The sequence below is a fragment of the Syngnathus leptorhynchus genome, chromosome 1 (genome assembly GCF_054491065.1).
Source record: "Syngnathus leptorhynchus isolate UIUO chromosome 1, UIUO_Slep, whole genome shotgun sequence".
Taxonomy (NCBI): Eukaryota; Metazoa; Chordata; class Actinopteri; order Syngnathiformes; family Syngnathidae; genus Syngnathus; species Syngnathus leptorhynchus.
In genome coordinates, this window is record NC_141195.1 from 6,253,810 (window position 1) to 6,272,945 (window position 19,136).

The 19,136-nt window shown below is 42.2% G+C and overlaps 3 protein-coding genes across 4 annotated transcripts; 1 reads left to right on the top strand and 2 right to left on the bottom strand.

Moving 5' to 3' along the window:
* Window positions 1-199: 199 nt before the first annotated feature.
* On the top strand, window positions 200-3,734 carry LOC147061595 (uncharacterized). Of its 2 annotated transcripts, XM_085924589.1 has the most exons (6): window positions 200-363; window positions 780-1,018; window positions 1,186-1,292; window positions 2,018-2,135; window positions 2,389-2,527; window positions 2,817-3,734. In XM_085924589.1, the coding sequence occupies exons 1-6, from the start codon at window positions 343-345 to the stop codon at window positions 2,907-2,909; spliced, it is 717 nt and encodes a 238-aa protein (XP_085780715.1). In that variant the 5' UTR covers window positions 200-342; the 3' UTR covers window positions 2,910-3,734. The 2 variants fall into 2 exon arrangements, with proteins under 2 accessions (XP_085780715.1, XP_085780707.1); XM_085924581.1 differs by having other exon boundaries at window positions 2,389-3,734.
* On the bottom strand, window positions 3,120-13,150 carry col9a3 (collagen, type IX, alpha 3). The gene is made up of 32 exons (XM_085924543.1): window positions 12,881-13,150; window positions 12,166-12,234; window positions 10,992-11,027; window positions 10,642-10,713; window positions 10,452-10,505; window positions 9,741-9,776; window positions 9,612-9,635; window positions 9,432-9,485; window positions 9,123-9,176; window positions 8,943-8,984; window positions 8,806-8,862; window positions 8,691-8,744; window positions 8,566-8,619; window positions 8,448-8,501; window positions 8,327-8,380; window positions 8,148-8,201; window positions 8,025-8,078; window positions 7,893-7,946; window positions 7,757-7,810; window positions 7,627-7,671; window positions 7,492-7,545; window positions 7,326-7,379; window positions 6,933-6,986; window positions 6,776-6,847; window positions 6,394-6,429; window positions 6,263-6,307; window positions 6,157-6,189; window positions 5,601-5,747; window positions 5,469-5,523; window positions 5,201-5,383; window positions 4,319-4,396; window positions 3,120-4,156 (listed from the first exon to the last, which is right to left on the bottom strand). The coding sequence occupies exons 1-32, from the start codon at window positions 12,944-12,946 to the stop codon at window positions 3,972-3,974; spliced, it is 2,037 nt and encodes a 678-aa protein (XP_085780669.1). The 5' UTR covers window positions 12,947-13,150; the 3' UTR covers window positions 3,120-3,971.
* Window positions 13,151-13,465: 315 nt separating this feature from the next.
* Window positions 13,466-18,821, bottom strand: ogfr (opioid growth factor receptor). Its single transcript, XM_085924556.1, has 7 exons — window positions 18,413-18,821; window positions 17,146-17,211; window positions 16,982-17,063; window positions 16,824-16,902; window positions 16,379-16,445; window positions 16,137-16,285; window positions 13,466-16,044 (listed from the first exon to the last, which is right to left on the bottom strand). Exons 1-7 carry the CDS (start codon window positions 18,518-18,520, stop codon window positions 14,988-14,990), a joined length of 1,608 nt encoding a protein of 535 aa, XP_085780682.1. The 5' UTR covers window positions 18,521-18,821; the 3' UTR covers window positions 13,466-14,987.
* Between the last annotated feature and the right edge of the window lie 315 nt (window positions 18,822-19,136).

Sequence of the window (19,136 nt, forward strand, 5' to 3'; positions counted from 1 at the left end):
TTTACCACAAGGGGGCGACAGCATTCCAGCACATAATGACGTGAGCGTCGAAATGAAATGGAATTATTTTCATTTGTAGACCATGAATGCAATTAAACCAATCTCTGCAAGTGTGATTTAGATTTAAGTTTTTTTTTTTAAATTACACACTGGTTTGTATTGGACTATTTTATTGATTGGTTTAAAATGTTTTATTTGTTACTATTATTTCTACAGGTTATAAGAGCACATGGTGCACTAGGGTTGTTTGCAACCGCAGATACGACGTGAGTGAATGCGTTCCAAATTAAAACGATTCAAAGCTGCATCGCTACGAAGTTTAAAAAATTGAAAAGGTTGTCGATGTCCATTAACACTGGAGAAGTAAGTAATGACTTAAGTCACGATATTGATGACTTGTTAATGGTTTCTAAATTTGTCTCGAATCTTGATGTGAGGTAGTTGGTTAGTGTTGTACGGTAACTGGCGGCCTAATATGAAGTTGCTGGCCAGTTGCTGTAATATAAAATGAAGCTAAAAAGATACAGGTTCATGACAGGCGTCCCTAAATTATAATCATGAGGTAAACTGTTGACTTAAAAAGTAATCTCGTTTCCACGAGTAAATGAGAAACATTGTGTCCCTTTTAAGATTAATGTGGATGCATAAATTTGACAGCGAGTGAGCAGATAATCAAACTGTTGACATGTGAATTAAAATTACATTAAATGACTTGACTTTTTTTGTCTGTTGCTCAAAATACATCTCTAAATCTCCACCATCTTGTGATTTGGATTCAGATGGAGCCATTTGAAATGCAGCAGTTTGATTGGATTATGGCGGACCAAGGCCACGAGCGGAACCTCCTCCAAAACTATCCAGAGGTGCCTAACAATACTTATTCCATGGATAGCCATGCCACCTCAAACTTTGGCCAGCCCAAATTGCAGCTGGAACACAAAAACGACACCATATTTTCTGCAAGTGGGGACAAAAAATCTCAGAGGCAACTGTGTCCATCATCGACTCTGGAAAAATGGTCTGACACCCTATTCAATAATGTAAACATAACCTCGAATACGTATATAATAGAAATAATGCAAATATAATATAAATTGATATCTTTAAATAATTTACCAAGTAAAGCCAGTCACCAAAGCCTTGCTACAAAAGAGCCCTTTTCATCCTGCTTGTGGTGTGTTTCAGTTTGGTGAGTACAGACCAGTGGTCTTTTGAGGGGCAGAATTCCGAAGAAGATGCTTTTACGCATTACTGGATGGACTCCAATAGGACAAATCCCATTCAAATCCCAGGTGATCTGTCTGTTGTTTGTTCCCACTACATTTCTACTAGGGTTTATTAAAGTATTGTTTTAGAGGTGCAACGATTCATTTATTAATCGGTGACTAACCAATTACCAAATGAATGGATAGTTATTTTGGATTAATCGTCGTTACATTTTGTTTTTGTTTAAAATTTTCCAAACCCTTTGAATGTCCTCTTGTTCAACGGTCAGTATGCTTTAACTACTGTCATCCTCTATGGAAGGCTGATTATATTTGTGTTGAATCAAAATAAAACATTATCTCTTACTTTGAAAAACAGTGATCAACATGTTACAAATCTAAACAGTATTTGAATTATAATTGTTTCACATTGTTAGCACAGAAAACATAAAGGAATTTCCTGTTTTTTTTTAAATAAAGGGATAGTTTAATTGACAAAATAATAGAGATTGAGTGTTCAAATAATCAGTTGCAGCCCTATATTATTTTGTGACATACTATTAAACTTTTGAAGCAATTTTTTTGTGATGTGTTATTTATTCAAACATATAGGGTGGGAGTGTGATTTAAAACAAAACCATATGAAAATAAAATCCAATTTCATTTGAAGACCATATTTTCCTGCCTTGAATTGTTGTACCCAATATATTGTTGTGGTTGTTAAACAGACAATGTAAATATATTAACCACAAAAGTGCAATGAAAAAACAAAGTAATATTACTTTAACTTTGACCCCTGGTGTATATTACAGAGAACAAGAAACGTGCTGGCTACCAGACAGTTGGCCACCAGTCTCAAGCGCAAAAGAGTAGCACCGAGAGGACATCACACACAAAGGAGAGACACAACTGCAGGGAGAGGGAGCGCCGGTTGGTGCTACTCATGAGATTCTCCAAGCATTTTCTTTGCAATGATAGATTGTGTGTGCTTCCCATCTTAGTTCGTGATGGAGTTACTCATTCAGTGCCAGTCCAGTTAAACGAGAGCTTTGACGTCTATAGATGTGAATGGCAGTGAATGTGTTAAATGAGTTAGAAAAACAAATTATTTCTCGAGGTGACACAAATGTGCTCAAGTACAGATACTTACACTTTGCGTTACGCAGTCTCTGCTTTCTCGCAGGAAGAAGATTCGTTCATTGTGTGACGAGTTGAACCTTTTGGTGCCTTTCTGTGTAACAGACACGGACACCATCTCCACACTGAAGCACACCTGCGCCTTTCTCAAATACGTCAGGGCAACGTATGGCAACATTGAAAATGTGAGTGATGCCTCCAGCAAATGTAAACAGATAGTTGTCTGGGGATTGTGGGGAAGTTTTTTTTTTAGGAGGCAGCGTTGTCAAGGAGGCAGGCAAGTTCGATTTCATTGTCTTGCCATAGGGCACCTCAGTTGTTCCCAGAAGCCGCCAAGCTCCAAATGTATTCTTTGTCCACAAATCTGGTTTTAGAACCAAACCCTGACAACTGCAATCGAGTTCAACATGACAGAATTATTTTTTTATTGATTTATTTTTTGAACTACCTGTTGTTATCTGACACCCTTTTCAGGATTTTTATAAGTTTACTTGGCAGAAATCAAACTGGCCCGAAAGTCAGTACCAGAGTGAGACAGTGAGTGTTCCACTTGGAATAGGTCAGTGACCTTTAAATACTTCATCTTGTCGTCAAATGGGACATTTGTTCAATAAGTTGATCATTGTTGCATATCTGCGGATATCTTCACTGTTGTTCAGTTGACTGTGAATTTTGACACATTGTTCCCACTTGTTGATTTCAGTCATACATTAATCTGTGTACAGCTTCCACTCCATATGTAGAGAAGAGTAAGGATTTACTGAAAAGTGGCTTTATTTGTTCTTTCTTACAACATGTCGCTGTATCATCTATCAAGCGTACATACAACAGTCACCCACAAATAATAAATAGCGTTTAATTGTTTATGTAAAAGTTACAGCACTGCCAGTACATAGTGGATGTGGTCATTGTCGAATCCAACGTCAAAAAAAAGGGAAAAGAACTGCACCTAAGGTTTCTGAATTTATTTTACAAAGTCTGATTTTGTCATCCACAAGTTTCATTTGGCATTTGATTCTAAAGATTCAACATCAAATGTTACGAAACAAAATTAATAATACGAATAAAAAATGTAAAAGCTGTGTGTGTGTGTGTGTGTGTGGGAGGGGGAGGGATTTCTCTATTTGTTGTACATAACTTCCTCTTTCCAGGGGCCCGATGCTCTTATTTGCATATTGAACACAAAATGCTTGTATGCTGACAACTCTATTGTCAGAGTTGACCATAGAAGTGGGGGCAAGGACAACATGTACAAGGGTTTTATTAACAAAGCACTCATTATTTTTTTTGTTCAAAATCTGAAAGTCTTAAATGAAAATATTTGGAGCGAGTGCTGATGTTCTCTAGCACGTTTGTCCATTCATCCATCTTCTGGATGATAGCCGGATTTCTGTGGGGGGGGGGGGGCCTCTTGTTTGCTGTTCTTGTTGTTACATGTCGGACGTTCATCTGTTCCTTTGAAAATGTCACACTTGTCGATGTTTTCCTTCCAACTTGTGATATGTGTATTCAAATAAAGAGGAGATTTTTGTGACCACCCTCGTCATTAATTCCATCCTTTCCTCCCTTTTTTTCTCCCCACCTTTTTTGTTGTTGGTTGGGATGGCAACAGGTGGCAGGAAGCGAGGTTTAATAGTTTTTACGGCTAGATGATTTCTCCGCAATTGACGCTCCCTGACAGGCTGAGGTGTCACAGATTCCAGGAGGTCCTTGGTGCCCAGTCCTACCTACCCTGCCATGTTCTCCAGGCTCACCTGGATCTCCAGGAGAGCCATCACGGCCATCTTTAACAATTCCCGGGACTCCGGGAAGACCTGTGAGAAATATACAGTTATTTTGACAAAGACAAGTCTTGTTGTATTTGGTTGTGACCCAACCTCAGCTGAATATGAACATGTGCCACCAACTAGTAATTTTCCTTTCCACTGCTGCCATGAGGTACCAGGGCTCAAATAATGTCAGGCCACATACTGTACCTTGGTCTCCTTGGTCTCCAACGGGGCCCTCGATTCCTTTGCCAATGGGTCCCTTATCACCCTGCTCACCAACGTCACCTGTTGTCATAATAGATTGTTCTTGTTGATCGTTTACAGGAGGACCATTATTTCGTTATTTCAATGCTCAGGTTGATTCACACTCCACTAACACAATGTAGTAACCCAAATTCTTGTGTATGTACTTCGTAGTGCCCAAAATGAAAAATTTTAAATTTGGGTATCGCATGCTGTTAGAACATTTCTGCAGATCCAATGGTGATAGAGTGACAGCAGAAAGTAATTTTGTATTGATGTGAAAATGAAGCTTCGAAACTGTTTCATGAACCAGTTGCAGGTTTTTTTTTTTTTGCTCCTCCAGATGGTGCTGTTGGTTTACAGAGAGGGGTTTAAGAAATGGCAAGTGAATGTACTTTCAGTCCAATGTTGAAAAGAGAGTGCCATCTAGGGGAGTCAGAAAGCAAATTTCGATCCAGCCGACTCTCTCCAACAGGCTCTGAAAGTGCTCATCGTCAAGTGCACATTTTAATACTAGTCTTTATAAGATTGTAGCTCCCAGATGACTCTAAGCTCCCCCAGATCCTGCTGTGCTTTTACAATCAGATGATACCATTCCCTTTCTTTAACTGTTGTTTATCTTCTCCTCTTCCTCTTCATTCTAAGCAAAGCCAGGGCTTTCTACTGTAACAGCAAAAAAAAAAAACATTCAAACTATTTGCTGGACGGTCGCTTAGCAACCAGCGCCAAATATGGCCAACCTTGCACTTTGCCGCTTGCTGTGTCTTTTGTGAGCGTTGTCATTTTGTATTTGATTGCTTCTCTTGTTCAGCAAACAGATGCTATATAATTTTTAAGCCGCCATACCTCTGGTGCCAGGATCTCCAAGTTCTCCTGGCAGGCCTCTGTATCCTGGAGGTCCACGGGAACCCGGATGACCGACGGAGCCGGCTGATCCCGGCTGTCCCGAAGGTCCGGCTGGTCCCGGCCGGCCGACCATCCCTGGTGCCAGAGGTCTGCGAAGATTGGCGGCCAGTTGTGCAATCTGATCTGCGGGGTGTGGTAAGCCATCAGAGGTCAATTCCCATCTTACATTTCTTTCAACACTGGAAAAAATGCGAGAGTAGATCTTCACCATCGATCATCGAGCCGCACAACTCTCTGATGTGTTGTTCACTCGCAAGTTTACCCTAAAACACAAAAGCAAGATGCATTTAGAGACTAAGTGAAACATTTAGTTTGGTGAGCTTCAAAATCAAGCACTTACAGGTACACCTGTCTTTCCAGCGATCCCAGGAAGACCTTGTTCTCCCTGGAAGCCCATTAGTCCTGGTTTTCCCGGGGGCCCTCTTGCCCCAAGTTCTCCTTGTGGCCCAAAGACACCTTTAGGTCCCAGTTCTCCTCGTTTCCCTGCCTATTTAAGAATAATACATAAAACAACTTTTTTCACATCTAGTGCTAATGTATGCAGGATCTAAAAATATCTGAAAATAGCTCACGCCACTTTTTTTAACAAAGAAAAAAAAAAATTCAAAGAATGTAGGGGCATGAAACTCATCAAAGCTTTGCTTGTAATTACACAAATTGTTCTGCACCTTCATGCTACTCATGTCTTTCTTGTGCCACTGAGGCAGTCAACGATGCTGAAGAAACCATGACTGTCTCTAATTAATCCCATTAAACCTGGAATGTGAGGCACTGGCTGCATACATGACAATAAGGTCAGACCGGGAAAATAAGACACGTACTGTCATGTCATCAGATCTATTGGGGTATGACGGTTGGTTGGACATATTATCGACATACAAGCAAATGTTGCCCACCTGTCCTTTTTGTCCAGCTGGTCCAAAATGGCCCTGGAAATAAAAGAGAAACCAGCAATGAGCACCTTTCTAATAATGATGGCAAACATTTGACGAGGATACTTACCGGTTCTCCGTTTTCTCCAGGCAAACCGTCGCTTCCTGCTACTCCCTACGATTACAACACAACATCACATATGTTTGTCCTAACAACACAGTAGATCAACACAAAGCTTGAACTTTGACAGAAATATGTACCATGTCTCCCTTGGCTCCCGAAGCTCCTACCGGCCCCTGTGAGATTGGGTGGGGGAGTAGTGGGGGGGCAGAACATAAATGAGAGCAATGTTGAGACATTTGTGCAAGAAGGTAGGGCGGGGGCGGGGTGGGTAGTTATTGCTGCGGCAGTGAGGTGGGCAGGTTGTGGGGAAGTGGAAGCGATATAAAGACTATCTTTGTTCTGTGATTCTTGGCAGGGGATGACTTAGTGTTTGAACTCCATCTGGGCAACACTTCTACTTTATTCCGCATCCACTAAGGTGGGGATGGCCTGGGTATCGACATCCCTGATATATTGCAAAGACACTTATTGAGATCTATATTGCTTCTGATGTAGACCGAGGGTGTACGAAGGACTCACTCTTTCACCAAAGCCTCCTCGGATTCCTGTTGGACCTGGAAGACCTGGATCCCCCAAAGTTCCTGTGATGCCCTGCGGGACATGAAATTCTGTAAAATGACTGCTAATGTTAATTTTAGCTATAGTAACAAAAAACTGACATAGGGTTTGCAATGACCTGGAAACCTTTCACTCCCTGAGGTCCTTGGTTGCCTGCAGGTCCAATGCCTCCCTGTGGGAAAACATACAGCTTACTAACTAAAGCTAATGTTGGAATCAAAATGGTTAATAGGACAAAATGCGCTATGGATGTCGTTGGTATCATTTATTTTTTTTCCCTCTCCCGTGGCCCCGGGATCTGATGCAAGCACAAAGACTTGTTTGTCCAAGGATCCACTGGTGTGAATACCTCCTACAGTGCCTGGCCATCTATTTGTACAGACTCCACCGTCGCATACTTTTCAACCTGTAGCAGGGCAGCTCACTAACTTGCATTTACAAAATTTGACAATGCTGCGTAGTCTTAGTGAGTTTGGATGTTGCGCGAGTGGACGTATTAGCACAAACTCACAGCCACTCCTCTGGGTCCTCCTATGCCTCTTTCTCCCGGTACGCCGATGTCACCCTGTGGGAGGACATGAACGGCTTGAGAAACCGGACGCTGGCTTGTCCAAACTTGAAATTAGCAACACGTCGGAGAGACACAGTAACTGCCCGGCCGCCCACCAGATACATACAGGAATACCTGGCTCTCCAGAGGGTCCCGTCTCCCCGGCCTTTCCTGGGTCACCCTGGTGACAGAGGAAATGTTTTTTTGCATGGTTCTTGCTCATGCTCAGCTCTTGTAAGCTTGCATTTGTTTTAAAACTTACAACTTCTCCTTTGGATCCTTTGCTACCAGCCTTTCCTTGTAGACCCTGTGGAGGAAAATATATTCCCAGCGAACTTGTTTTCTTGTCAATTATTGGACGGAGGACACGCACACCCAAATGTGTGACTTACAGGAAGTCCATTTGGTCCTTTTTCTCCAACCACCCCGTGTCGCCCGGCATCGCCCTAGCCAAACACAAACTGTGACTGTAAGCTCAGTTTCAATCGGACAGTGGTTCGCTAAGATCACAAGAGGCCCAAACTGTACCTTCTCGCCATCCATGCCCGGTGTGCCATCTTTGCCATCTCTGCCAGGAATTCCCTGTGATTAAATCAGACATTTCCTTGCTCTTCTTTTATTGAGCACGCAAGAAAGCATTTTCATCAGGCGCTCACTTACAGGCTCTCCTTTGGGCCCGGCACCACCAACGGCTCCTTTCGGACCAATTTTACCCTGTTCGAAGCACGTGCGGGTTTACTATGTGATGTTTACAAAAGCCTCCACACCAAATTTTGGGCTTACAATTTCTCCTTTGGGACCTCTGAAACCCTGAGGACCCCTTTCTCCAGTATCGCCCTGGAAGAATCAGATGAAACACAAGCAGCTCTTTATTGATGGGACCGATGTTGACTTGTGGCTGTAGATTATTAGCTAAACATTTCAAATTTTCCAAAGTGTTTCAGAGCTAAAGAGAGACTCACTGTCTTTCCGATGAGGCCGGCGATACCAGGTTTGCCTCTGAACCCCGGCAGACCCTACGCACAAACGAGAGCATGAGGCCAAAGAGAACACGGACGAAGCTGATTCGGCGCTGTTTCTTACTCTGTCTCCCACAGGTCCCATAGGACCCGGCAAACCTCTCAGACCACGTGGGCCCTGAAAAATATCCACGCAGCATTACGAGACAGTCGCCATCAAGAATCCTCTGAAATGACCTTACCTGTAGGCCGACCGTTCCTGGAAAACCTGGGGGACCCGTAGGACCAGCGTCACCCTGAAGACAAACGAGACAATGAGTAAACCAACAGAGCGGCACCATTTGTGTGCCGTATGTCATGGACTCACCTTCTCTCCATCTTTCCCAACTTCTCCCTTATCTCCTTTATGGCCCGTGTGACCCTATAAGAAGAGTCCCAATATTCAATGCCGTGTTGCAATTCTTCTCAATATAAATAGTCACCTTAAATCCTGGCATCCCTGGAGGACCAGGAGGACCAGGGGGGCAGATGGCAGGACACTGTTCACAAAAAACAAAAACAACCCACTCAGTTTTCCATTCTTGAGGCAACTCATTCAGGTGCATCATTGATTACTTACCAGAAGGTCACCAGTGAGATCTTGGAGAGTACCAGGAAGACCCTAAGAAAAAAAAAAATGTTCATGCATGTGCTTGACCAATCAATCATTGACTGACAAACTCCCAAAAAGTGGAAAAGTATGCAAATTATTTTAATAGCCCCGCAATGTTTTCTCACATAGGATGAAAGTTGCACTTACAGGTGGCCCGTCAGGACCAGTAGGTCCTGAAAGGCCTGGAAGACCCTCAGCACCCTGGTGAGACAAAGGAAATTACAGTCACCTTGGATGTTCACTTTGTGTCGTCACTAAAGGTACGTTTTTTTTCTTTTACAACACATCACCATTGTGATCTTCTGAAAACGGTTAACAAGGCATTGCAAATCCATCATTTTCATTATTTTTTTTTAAATCATTGTATATTTAAAGCAGTTTAAATTGATTTGTTACATCCGTGGCGTGGCGGAAGATCACCTCGTATCAAATTAGTCATATCTGATAGACACTCACCACAGGACCCTGAGGTCCGACTCCACCGGGCAACCCATTGGTCCCGGGTAAACCCTAAAACCAAAACACATCAAATGTGTCATCTTTCAATAGAGGACAAGCAGTGAGTACATTCTTCCAGGATTCAAACAAATAAAATTCCGAGACCTGACGAGAGTATTAAAATGCTTTTATACTCACTGGAGCTCCCGATCTCCCTCTGCCCTACGGAAAATACAAGAAGTATTACCGGCGCAAGTTCTGCTTCAAATTGTGTCAGCCAGGGCGTGCTGACTGAGGTTCTGTTCGATGTTCTGTCGGGCTACTTACAGCAGGTCCGGGTGGCCCAGGGGGTCCGGGGTCTCCCTGTGGAGAGACACACCAAGTGTGATCAGCCACTTGAAATTGTGACCAAATAGTAAGAGTAAAATGATGCTAGCGTCTTAAAATAATATGAAACAGGATTACCCCACATCAGTGGAGGAAAACAAACGAACTCTTCATTTAATCTTCTCCCAGCTGTATTTGTGAAGGCAAATGTCCAAATAATCACAGGGATGTTACACTTTGCTTATTGGCTGCATTCTTCACAAACGAATGCAATGTGACTTCAGTTGCCCTTGTTTGCTTTGTTGTGATGTAAATTTGCCTACGCGACCAACATGCTCTCGTGGTTTGCTAAATAAGTGTTTGAAAGCAGACTTGGAGCATTTTCCCTAACTTGGATTGTTCTTTTGAACATTCATATTGTGCAAGTTATAATTATGAAACACAGAGCACTGATGGGTTCCTCACCCTCAGTCTCTTAGAATGATGGGAGGGGTTAACATTCCGGGCCGGATTAGAGAAATAAAGCTGTTTCTGATCCCTCATTAAAAGTGTTCAGACCACGAGGCTGAGCCTGCTTGATAAATCGAGGATGGCAGAGGGCATGCGGGCAGGAAACAGACCTCTATTCTGATAAAACCTACCTACTCAATACTATTTGGACCATAACTGATCTGAATTCATCTTTGCAATTTATCAACAAGCCAGACTTACTGCCTCCCCTGTAGGTCCTTCCTTCCCTGCGGGACCATCAGGACCGGTCAGACCCTGAAGAAAAGATGGATTTCATCACTTTGCATGCTCTCTTGGGATATTATGTATTCTTGAGAAGTAAATAAGAAGTGATTCTGTTAAATGTTGGCAGCATTCCAAGAGGACAACATATGCATGCGGCGGCACTTACGTCCACCCCCGGAAGTCCCGGCAATCCTTGTTTTCCTGCCACTCCTGGTATTCCTGCTTTTCCGTTGGGGCCCTACAACAAAAAATTGAAAAAACAGTCGACAAAAATATTTGTCTGTTTTACGAAATGAGGGTGATGTAAAATCAAAGATTTAGATATACTGTTTCCATAAAGGCTTAAATAATACAGCAAAAAAAATCAAATCTGAAATCATACATTTTTATTTATTTATTTATTTATTTATTTATTTACTTATTTATTACAATTTGTTCTGGAGAGTCAAACAGACAAGAGAAGAACCAAGAACTACACGTTACATGTAAAATACACATTTGATAACAAATACTCACAGCTTTGCCTGCCATGCCGGGAGGTCCGGGTTTGCCCTGTAATTAGGAGACAAATAAAATAAATAAATAAAAATTATGCATTATTTTATATTTATAAAAAAAAGTTTTTGAACAGAATGCATGATGTTAAATTTCTACATGCTTTAGGGGAAGAACAAACAGAGCTATGATCACGTGATCAAACCCCTCCGCTGATTTTGTTGGACGGGGTTGAAGGTGCAGTGGAGGAGGTGTGACTTGAAACTCTGGATGCTCGCACACAGCTGGGGAATGTATGAATAGACCCTCTGTGTGCCTTCACCCGACTGCTGGAACCAAAATATCTACAAATAAAGTAGTCCAACATTGCCCCACAAGGGCACATTCACAGACATCTTTGGCTTTGCGCCAATAATCAATGTGTGTAGTGTGCAGCACTGTGGACAACTTCAGGTTACCGAGAATTTTACGGTTAGGTGGCAACTGAAAATGGCAACTTCAATACAACTTTGACAGAAGTTGTCCATAAAGTAAATCGATGCACACCGCCTGCCATTATTGGCATGAAATAATTGTGGGCGGGGCTGTGGGCGGGGCCGCAGTGACAAAAAGTTTAAAGCGCGTCTTGAAAAAGTGCAAAACAGGACTGGGAGGTATCATGCTTACGTGGGATGTATACTTTAAAACGCACATTATATAAAGTAGATATTTTTATATATATTTGAAGAGCCTGTCAGGAAACTGATAAAAATGTTTTGTTTGATTTATGGGCGAGTACTGGTGCCGATACCAGCCTTATTTCAAGGTATCAGTACTTGGGACGGAGGCGAATACTCTTATCATTTTACTTTTAGGAGACTGAAAGCAGAAATTAGAAGACAGAAAATAACCATTCATTTTATGTGAGTTTTAAGAAAAACTGCTATATTAGGATATATGTCTTTCTTTCAAATGATCTCGTTTAGTTGGGAATTGTATGTATTAAAAATACCAATGTATCAATACTTAGTATCGTTTCTTGTGAGTTTTTAATAATTGAGTAATGGTATAGGTCAAACAACAACAACAACAACAAAAAAGAGCTATTGAACAGCCCTAGTTTAATTACTGGAAATTAAATTAAAATAGCGTGTTGGGTAGGCTAAACCTATATGAGGTATTTTAACACACACATTGTATACAAAGGTCAACTCACATCAATGCCGTCCCGTCCAGGGGGCCCAGGCGGCCCTGCTGCCCCAGGAGATCCTCGAGGGCCAGGCCTCTGCAATACAAAGTCAACAACCTGTCAGCATGCTCCAGAATTCATTTTCAATGATGGGAAGCTAATGTGACTTGAGACTCGATAGTGCATGGGAAACAAGACTATTGTCACTAAAGCATGCAGACATGAAAATCCAAATGAAAAAAAAACACATCAAATCTCAGATTCAGACTGGATTGGTCCACCGGGGTTGCATGTTGCGCTGAGTGAACAAAGGTGGTATTGTGTGAACTCCCCTCAACCTGTACATTCCACAGGTTGAAGAAAAAGGGAACCAGGAACAGCACACCACATTCATTTAATCAATGGATACTTATTAATATTATGCATTTGACCAGGGGATGACCCTTACATTTTGTGTAGTTCACAAAAGCAAATACTTCATGTCTCTTAGTAAATGAACTTGCTCCTTTCCTTTTGGCCAGAAATCAGCACCAAAGGTGCACCTTTATTTCAACTGCTCTCACCATCACCAAATGAATCCCTTTCTTGCTATAAATGAACAATGCTTGTACGCGTAAGTATTTGGTTGTCACCTATATAAATATTTAGGTCATAATAGTCAAATGCAGAACCAATTTTGAATGTCAGATTTTGCAGCTCCGAGGGGGATAAACACGGACAAGGTGACTGATGAAAGCCTTACCTGGCCTGAGGAGGACGTCAAAAGCTGGCACAGTAAGAGCACCCACAGAGCCGAGAATGTCGTCATGACTCACGGCTCACTCTCCCAAGTGTTTCAGGCGTACAAAAAAAAAAAGTTCAAATCCAGTCGCTGGTCTTGGCTCGCTCGCTCCCCTCCCCGAGAGTCCGACTGAGCCTTCGTTCACCTGAAGGAGCGCAGCTCCCGAATAAGGTCCTCTTGGTTTTCAGATCAACCCGAACCTCCAGACAAGTAGGAAGGGGCTGAGCTCAGTCTGACTTGAGTTGCTGCGGGTGAGGGGAGTGAGGAAGAAAAGAAGACTTGACACTTGACGAGGAGGATGGAGAAAGGAGAGTTCGAGTGGGCGGGGCTAGAGCATTGGATCGTTGAATATTCAAATTTCTTGTGGCGGTGTAGAAATGTAAATTGCCAGTGAGCATCATGGGAAAATATTTATTTGAAAGCAACCAATAGATGCATGGGGTGGACATCCAAATTGTGAGCTTAATATTAAATGGCTTTCAAGTATGAGCAAAACAGGGCATCCACATTAGGCACAAAGAAATAGCAATTGTATCAATGTGTCAGAAAATATCTTTATTCAGCTCTTAAACAGTTTTTCAGTTGGAGGAAAAGTTACATAAAAAGAACTCAAGTTGTATTTTGTTCATGTTTTAAATCAATTCTATTCACAATTAAGTGCAAGAGTTGAGGGGCAAAAATACAAGCACCCTGGCAAACAGATTCCAAAATACCAAGAATCAAAATACAGATTTGAGCTAAGATTGACCAATTCTGACGCAAAGGCAAACATATATTTTTTGATACAATCAAGCAGTCTATCACATTTTTGGCAAGGTTTTCTGTTGTCCAATTCCCACAAGAGCGAATGCAAACAATATTACCAAAGGATAACATTGGTGACAATCACTCGAAGAAATTGTTGAGTTCAGCGTCAACACAAAAACAGCCTGCAACGGGAAACACAACACTTCCAACTTCAGTGCAAAAACATCCTGTAGAATGATATGACAATAAAACAGCTGGAAAAAGCATTGAACTCAGGACTTAGTTATATAGTCTATCAAGAAATGGAATGAACGAAGTAAAGTCATTTTAATGTTGTGATGATTCATTTTACTTTCATAACTTCATTCTTTTCATATGTATGCTTTAATTGACTTGTTACGCAGTCGGTTGTTTAATTTGCCAAACTCATTAGGTAGACGTGCAAAACGGGGAGCAAGATGGCGCCTGCCGAGCGGGTTGGCCTGATTGTTTTTGTACAGCTCCACTGTATTTTGCGGCTTTATTGTGCCAAAATCAGATTTGACAAACCTGAATGCTGCAGTGCTTTTATACACTCCAAAATAAATATTAAGGGTGTTCAAATTATTGTTTCTGTTAGCATGGGAGGTTTTTTTATTTTGTAGGGGTACCCAAAGTGTGGCAAATCTTTTTGTATTTGATAAGATTTTATTTGAATCAGTCCAATATTAGGAAAAGCATTTATTATAACTAAGAAATAAAGAAGCTGCACATTTAAGTGGTGAACAACCAGCAATGATTTCAAAGTGTCTGTTAAACAAAAAACAAAAAAAACCATACAAAAAAAAGAAAATGTCATTCATGCAATGGGTTTTAACAAAAGTGAGGCTTTCTGTACTTGGACCGACTCGACTTTAGCTGCGTTCACACTTGCAGTCCCGTATGCTGGTCTAGTATAAAGTTTGGAGGGGAAAAAAAAAATTAATGACACACTGATGCTCACATATTTCTACCACTTTGCTGGTGTTCATTGTACTTTGCTCCATCCTTAGAACAAAAAAAAAAAGATTTACTGAACTGATTAGTGATTTTTGCTATTCATTTTGCAAAGTTGAACATATTTATCGCATCGCAAAAAGCTTCCAAAAAGTATTGTGACATAGCACCGTTGCGATGGCAAGTGTGAACGCCGCCTCGAGTTTACAGTACATCAATTTCCAAATGTACAGTGACTGCGGTCGTAGCGCTTTCGCTCAACACTGAACAATCTTGGTCCTTTCTTACTCACGATCAATCAGACTCAAATTCACAGGACAGTTGGGCTTAAAGTACGAAGAACTATTCATGTGTTAGCCACATCTGGATCTAAACTCGAAGGGTTGGACTCCATGTCGACATCCTCCACCTTCTTCTCAGTTGTCAGTTCATCACTCGCTTGACGGGCACTCCCGTTTGCGTGCAGCCCTTTGTCCTCTTTGTCTGGCACTTGAGTAAAATCAGTCCTTGGGATCTTTTCTTCCCTGCCCGATGAGAGGCAAGGTGAGTGTTTTGCAGTCTTAAGCGGCGTTGAAGCAGACGAGCTCATTTGGCTGAGGGCGGCGTCACCGTCACTCTTTCCCTCTGCCTGGCCGGTGCTGGCGTCCGCGGTGGAACCGTTGCTCTGCATTAGCGAGTTATCTTCTCTTTTCTTCTTCTGTTGTTTCTCCGTGTTTGAGTCTTGGTCTGTTTGCATGACATTGTCCGGTTCCTGTCCGGCCTCCAGGGAGCTGTTTGTAGCTTTGAACTCGACGTCGGCACCGGGCTCTTTTTTGACGCCGGTGGTGTCGGGCGACTGATCCATTTCATCAGTTTCGTTCATTGAGTCAGTGCCGTTGCCTAAATTGTTGTCGTTGGACTCGGAATTCCCGTTTCCGATGGTCATTTGATCTTCTTTTGGGTGAGGTGGCATCTCGGGCTGATTGAGTTTGTCTCGATTTGTTTCTGTCTGTTTCTGCGCCTTGCCGGCATTATCCGGCTCCTCCTCTTTGAGGTGAAGCCCCTTTTCACCATCTTTGCTTTTAGCCCTCGAGCAGATGTCATCCTTGCCGTCTCCGTTTCCAACGGCTTCGGGTCGTTTCTCGGCCTTCCGGAATTGTTTCTGAATCTTTCTGGGACACCACACAAATTTATCCTTTGGCTCAAAGTGAAGGTAGGCGAAGCGCACGAGCTCCTGGCGCTTTTGTTTGTCCAGAACGGCAAACAGGAAATAGTCGAGTACGCTGCGTTTAACACTACTGAGGTTCTTTTTGACCAAAGTCTCTTCGAGAAAGAAGTGCACCAGCGGGGCCTGATAGTGCTCAAAGCCGAGCTCTCCCAAGCTCTTCAGGATGCGTGTGATGCGCAGGTTGTTGTGCATGTTTCTAAGCGAGATGAGACAGTTGGAATTGAAATGACCACCCAGAAATTTCAGAGGAGGCCGCTTTGTGACATGACAAAAACTGTTAAGCTTTACCGCTCAAGGTTCCCGAAGCGCTCTTTCCAATTCTCTGCTCGTGTCACTTCACCAATGTCTTTGTTAACCAGGCGGATGCCGTAGAAGCCCAACATGAGTTCATAGGACTCCACAAATCTCCTTTTGGCATCCTCATTTCTCTTGAAGGCCTGGGAGGAATAAAGAGAGGGCAAGAAAAAAGGGGAGGGGGGGTGAGGCAAAGCTAAAGCAGCGTGGGATTCTTTTAACTACAAGACACTCACCTCAATCTCCTTCTTGGTGAGTTCAGAAGCCATGTAGTTGACCCCTGGTTCCCGGAGAGGGAACAGCCTGATGAAAGCAAGAACACGGATGCTCAACATTGATGAGTAAAGCATAAGGCCGCCTTGACACTTTAATTATTTTCTCACTAAACAACCAAATAAACAAGAGTATAACATTTTATTCCATCAATCGCTGGAATAATTGATTCTACATATATTTGGTAGTTGACAGCCCTTGTAAACACGTAAGGAGTTAAAACATGATTCCAAATATGGTTTTAGAATGCCGAAAGCACACATTTGACCAATTTTTGTAGTCAACTCTTTAGATTTTTTTTTTTTTTTTTATGAACATAGACAAATTTGTTGCATGCTGTTGTTCCAACACGTATGCTAAATGTGCAACGAGCACGCTAGCTAGCAATGAAAAGAAGAATGCACATACCACTGAATGTATGAGTGGACTCTCTCCAACCTTTTGTAGTCATTTTTCCACTCTTTGAGAAAGGATTCAATGTAGACCTCTATGTCAGATACGAAAATAACATCTCAGTGTCCTTCATCCTTTTGCCAGAATATTGTGGTTTGATTGAAGTAACATACCATCCGGTGCAGAGGGGAATTTATTGAGGTAGAACTGCAAGTTGTTCATTTTGTCCTCCGAGCACTCGTCATCTGCAAGATTCTGACAGGGAAACAGAACCGCGTCATTTGAGTCCCACACAGAGTCTGATGATTGATTTGAGGGGAAACTGTAGAGAACTTACAGGGTATCCTCTTCTGTAGTTCTGCATGTCCTTTGCTGCCCTCATGTTTCTGGGCGGGTGATGCCGCTGTGAACCACCATGGCAGTGAATAACATTTCGGATTACGTACAGTCTAATTCTGGTTAGTTTTTCCGACTAACTGCAAGAAATTGTAAACATAGTGAACGAAATAAAAACAAAGATGGAGCAAGATTTGAACTTGTTACTTCTTTAGGGAACCAATTAAATCTTCAGTTTTGTTGTTGTATCATATTAACAGGAAACATGCTAATATAGAATCCACTTAATCTAGGGTGACCAGAGGTCCTCTTTTTCCCGGACATGTTCTACTTTTGGGCCCTAAAAAATGTCCAGGGGGAATTCCAAAATCATCCGGGATTTTGTTGGACTGCCTCAAACATAATACATGTCCAGTACATTGTCAATAGAATTGCCACTCCGTTCCATTTCACTCAATCCCAGGTTTTTTAGCAAAAAAGTCACGCCGACCCTTCTCCTCAAATGTAGTCACTGTGCTACCACGTAGAGTGGGCTGGCCAGTCTAGACCGAGTGTTTACAAGCAATGCTGAAATGAAAATGCACGTTTGCGGGGGAGTTGGATAAAAAAAAAACTCCTGTGCTTTCGCCAGGGTCGTGATCCTTATGAAGCTGAGTGCTTGACATGCGAGACAGACACTTACGTGTCTGTGGCAAATAAAAGGTGCCAACACAAGAGGAGGATTGAAGAAAAGCCCTTTTTTTCTTCTTCAAATGCTGCACCGATGGCCGTATTTCTTTGGTCTTTTTTTATTTAGTGTACCACTATAAAACTAGTTAGTGTTAGCGTAAATACATTTTAGTTATTGTATATATGTTGTTTTGTGTTATTGAGGCTAATAAATGCATGTCATTTGTGTCAAAACATATGACACAAATGCCCCCCCCATAAAAAACAGGTGCCCTCTTTTCAGAAACCCAAATCTGGTCACCCAACTTAATCTACTTTTTAGTTCAGCAAAAATACGACAGTTATGCATCATTTATTTCCCCCGCCGTAGAACAAACAACGAACAAATGTCGCCACATCCAGCTCAAAACGAATAGTCTGTATATCTTCGAGAACACAAGTAGCCTGCTAGCCTAGCTTGCTAACTAGCAAGATAGCAGCTAATATTTGCCTTGCACCAAATGCAGCAACAACAACGTCTTGCCAATTCACCCTATTTAACCCTGCGGCCTTACAATGACAAGTCAAGCTTTAACTTGGCGTTTTCGAAACGCACTAACCGATACAAGAGTCCTCGAGCGACGAGGTTGACCATCTCCGGCCGGCTCCTCTCCATCACTCTCGGTATCCCACGTCGAGTCGTACTCGCACACACAGTCGTCCTCCATCACTGCCAAATCGACGAAAGCCACCCAAAGCTAGCCGAACTTGCTTTCCGATAGAGATGTGCATGGATCCAGCTCCACTGACACGATCGCCCAGGTTAGCCGAGGACAGCACTAGACAGCCTCTCTTCGCAGATCTCCCATCGTCTGTCTGTCTCTCGTTTTCATTCCAGGCGGCGGTGACGTCTTCCCTCAGGTGCTGTAGTGGGCGTTTTAATCAACGCACACAAGATTAAATATACTGTACAGTAAAGGCCATATTATTTATTAAAGTTAAGAATGAGAGGGAAGAAAACAGTTTAGCTCCATGTGGTGGACAGTCATTGGAATGATGGCTTGTGCGTATAAAATTAATTTATAAGAAACCATCATTATCAATTATATTGAAGGCAGTTTTTATATAAATCTAATTATCATTTTTCTGTGACAAACATTAAGAAAGTTATGACTCTTCAAAATCAAATTTAATTTCAAGATTTAATTGCAAAGTCAACGAGGTTGAGATACGGGTACGCTGGCATGACGTCATCAATCATTGCGTCATTTCCGTGTCCAAGGCGCTGCTGCTAACATGTAAACACAATGGGGCCGCTCACGTTTTACGCTTCAATATTCATGA

Bases quoted from the DNA above. Each gene is read 5' to 3' on its own strand.
- LOC147061595 (XM_085924581.1), top strand. From the start codon at position 343: ATGTCCATTAACACTGGAGAA. The intron at 364-779 runs GTAAGTAATGAC...ATTTGGATTCAG, and splicing joins TGTCCATTAACACTGGAGAA to ATGGAGCCATTTGAAATGCA. The intron at 1,293-2,017 runs GTGATCTGTCTG...TGTATATTACAG, and splicing joins AAATCCCATTCAAATCCCAG to AGAACAAGAAACGTGCTGGC.
- col9a3 (XM_085924543.1), bottom strand. From the start codon at position 12,946: ATGACGACATTCTCGGCTCTGTGGGTGCTCTTACTGTGCCAGCTTTTG. The intron at 8,381-8,447 runs GTAAGAAACAGC...GTTTGTGCGTAG, and splicing joins TGGGACCTGTGGGAGACAGA to GGTCTGCCGGGGTTCAGAGG. The intron at 6,190-6,262 runs GTAAGTATCCTC...TTTTATTTCCAG, and splicing joins CTGGAGAAAACGGAGAACCG to GGCCATTTTGGACCAGCTGG.
- ogfr (XM_085924556.1), bottom strand. From the start codon at position 18,520: ATGGAGGACGACTGTGTGTGCGAGTACGACTCGACGTGGGATACCGAG. The intron at 16,903-16,981 runs GTATGTTACTTC...TATCTGACATAG, and splicing joins ATTCCCCTCTGCACCGGATG to AGGTCTACATTGAATCCTTT. The intron at 16,286-16,378 runs GTGAGTGTCTTG...TATTCCTCCCAG, and splicing joins TCACCAAGAAGGAGATTGAG to GCCTTCAAGAGAAATGAGGA.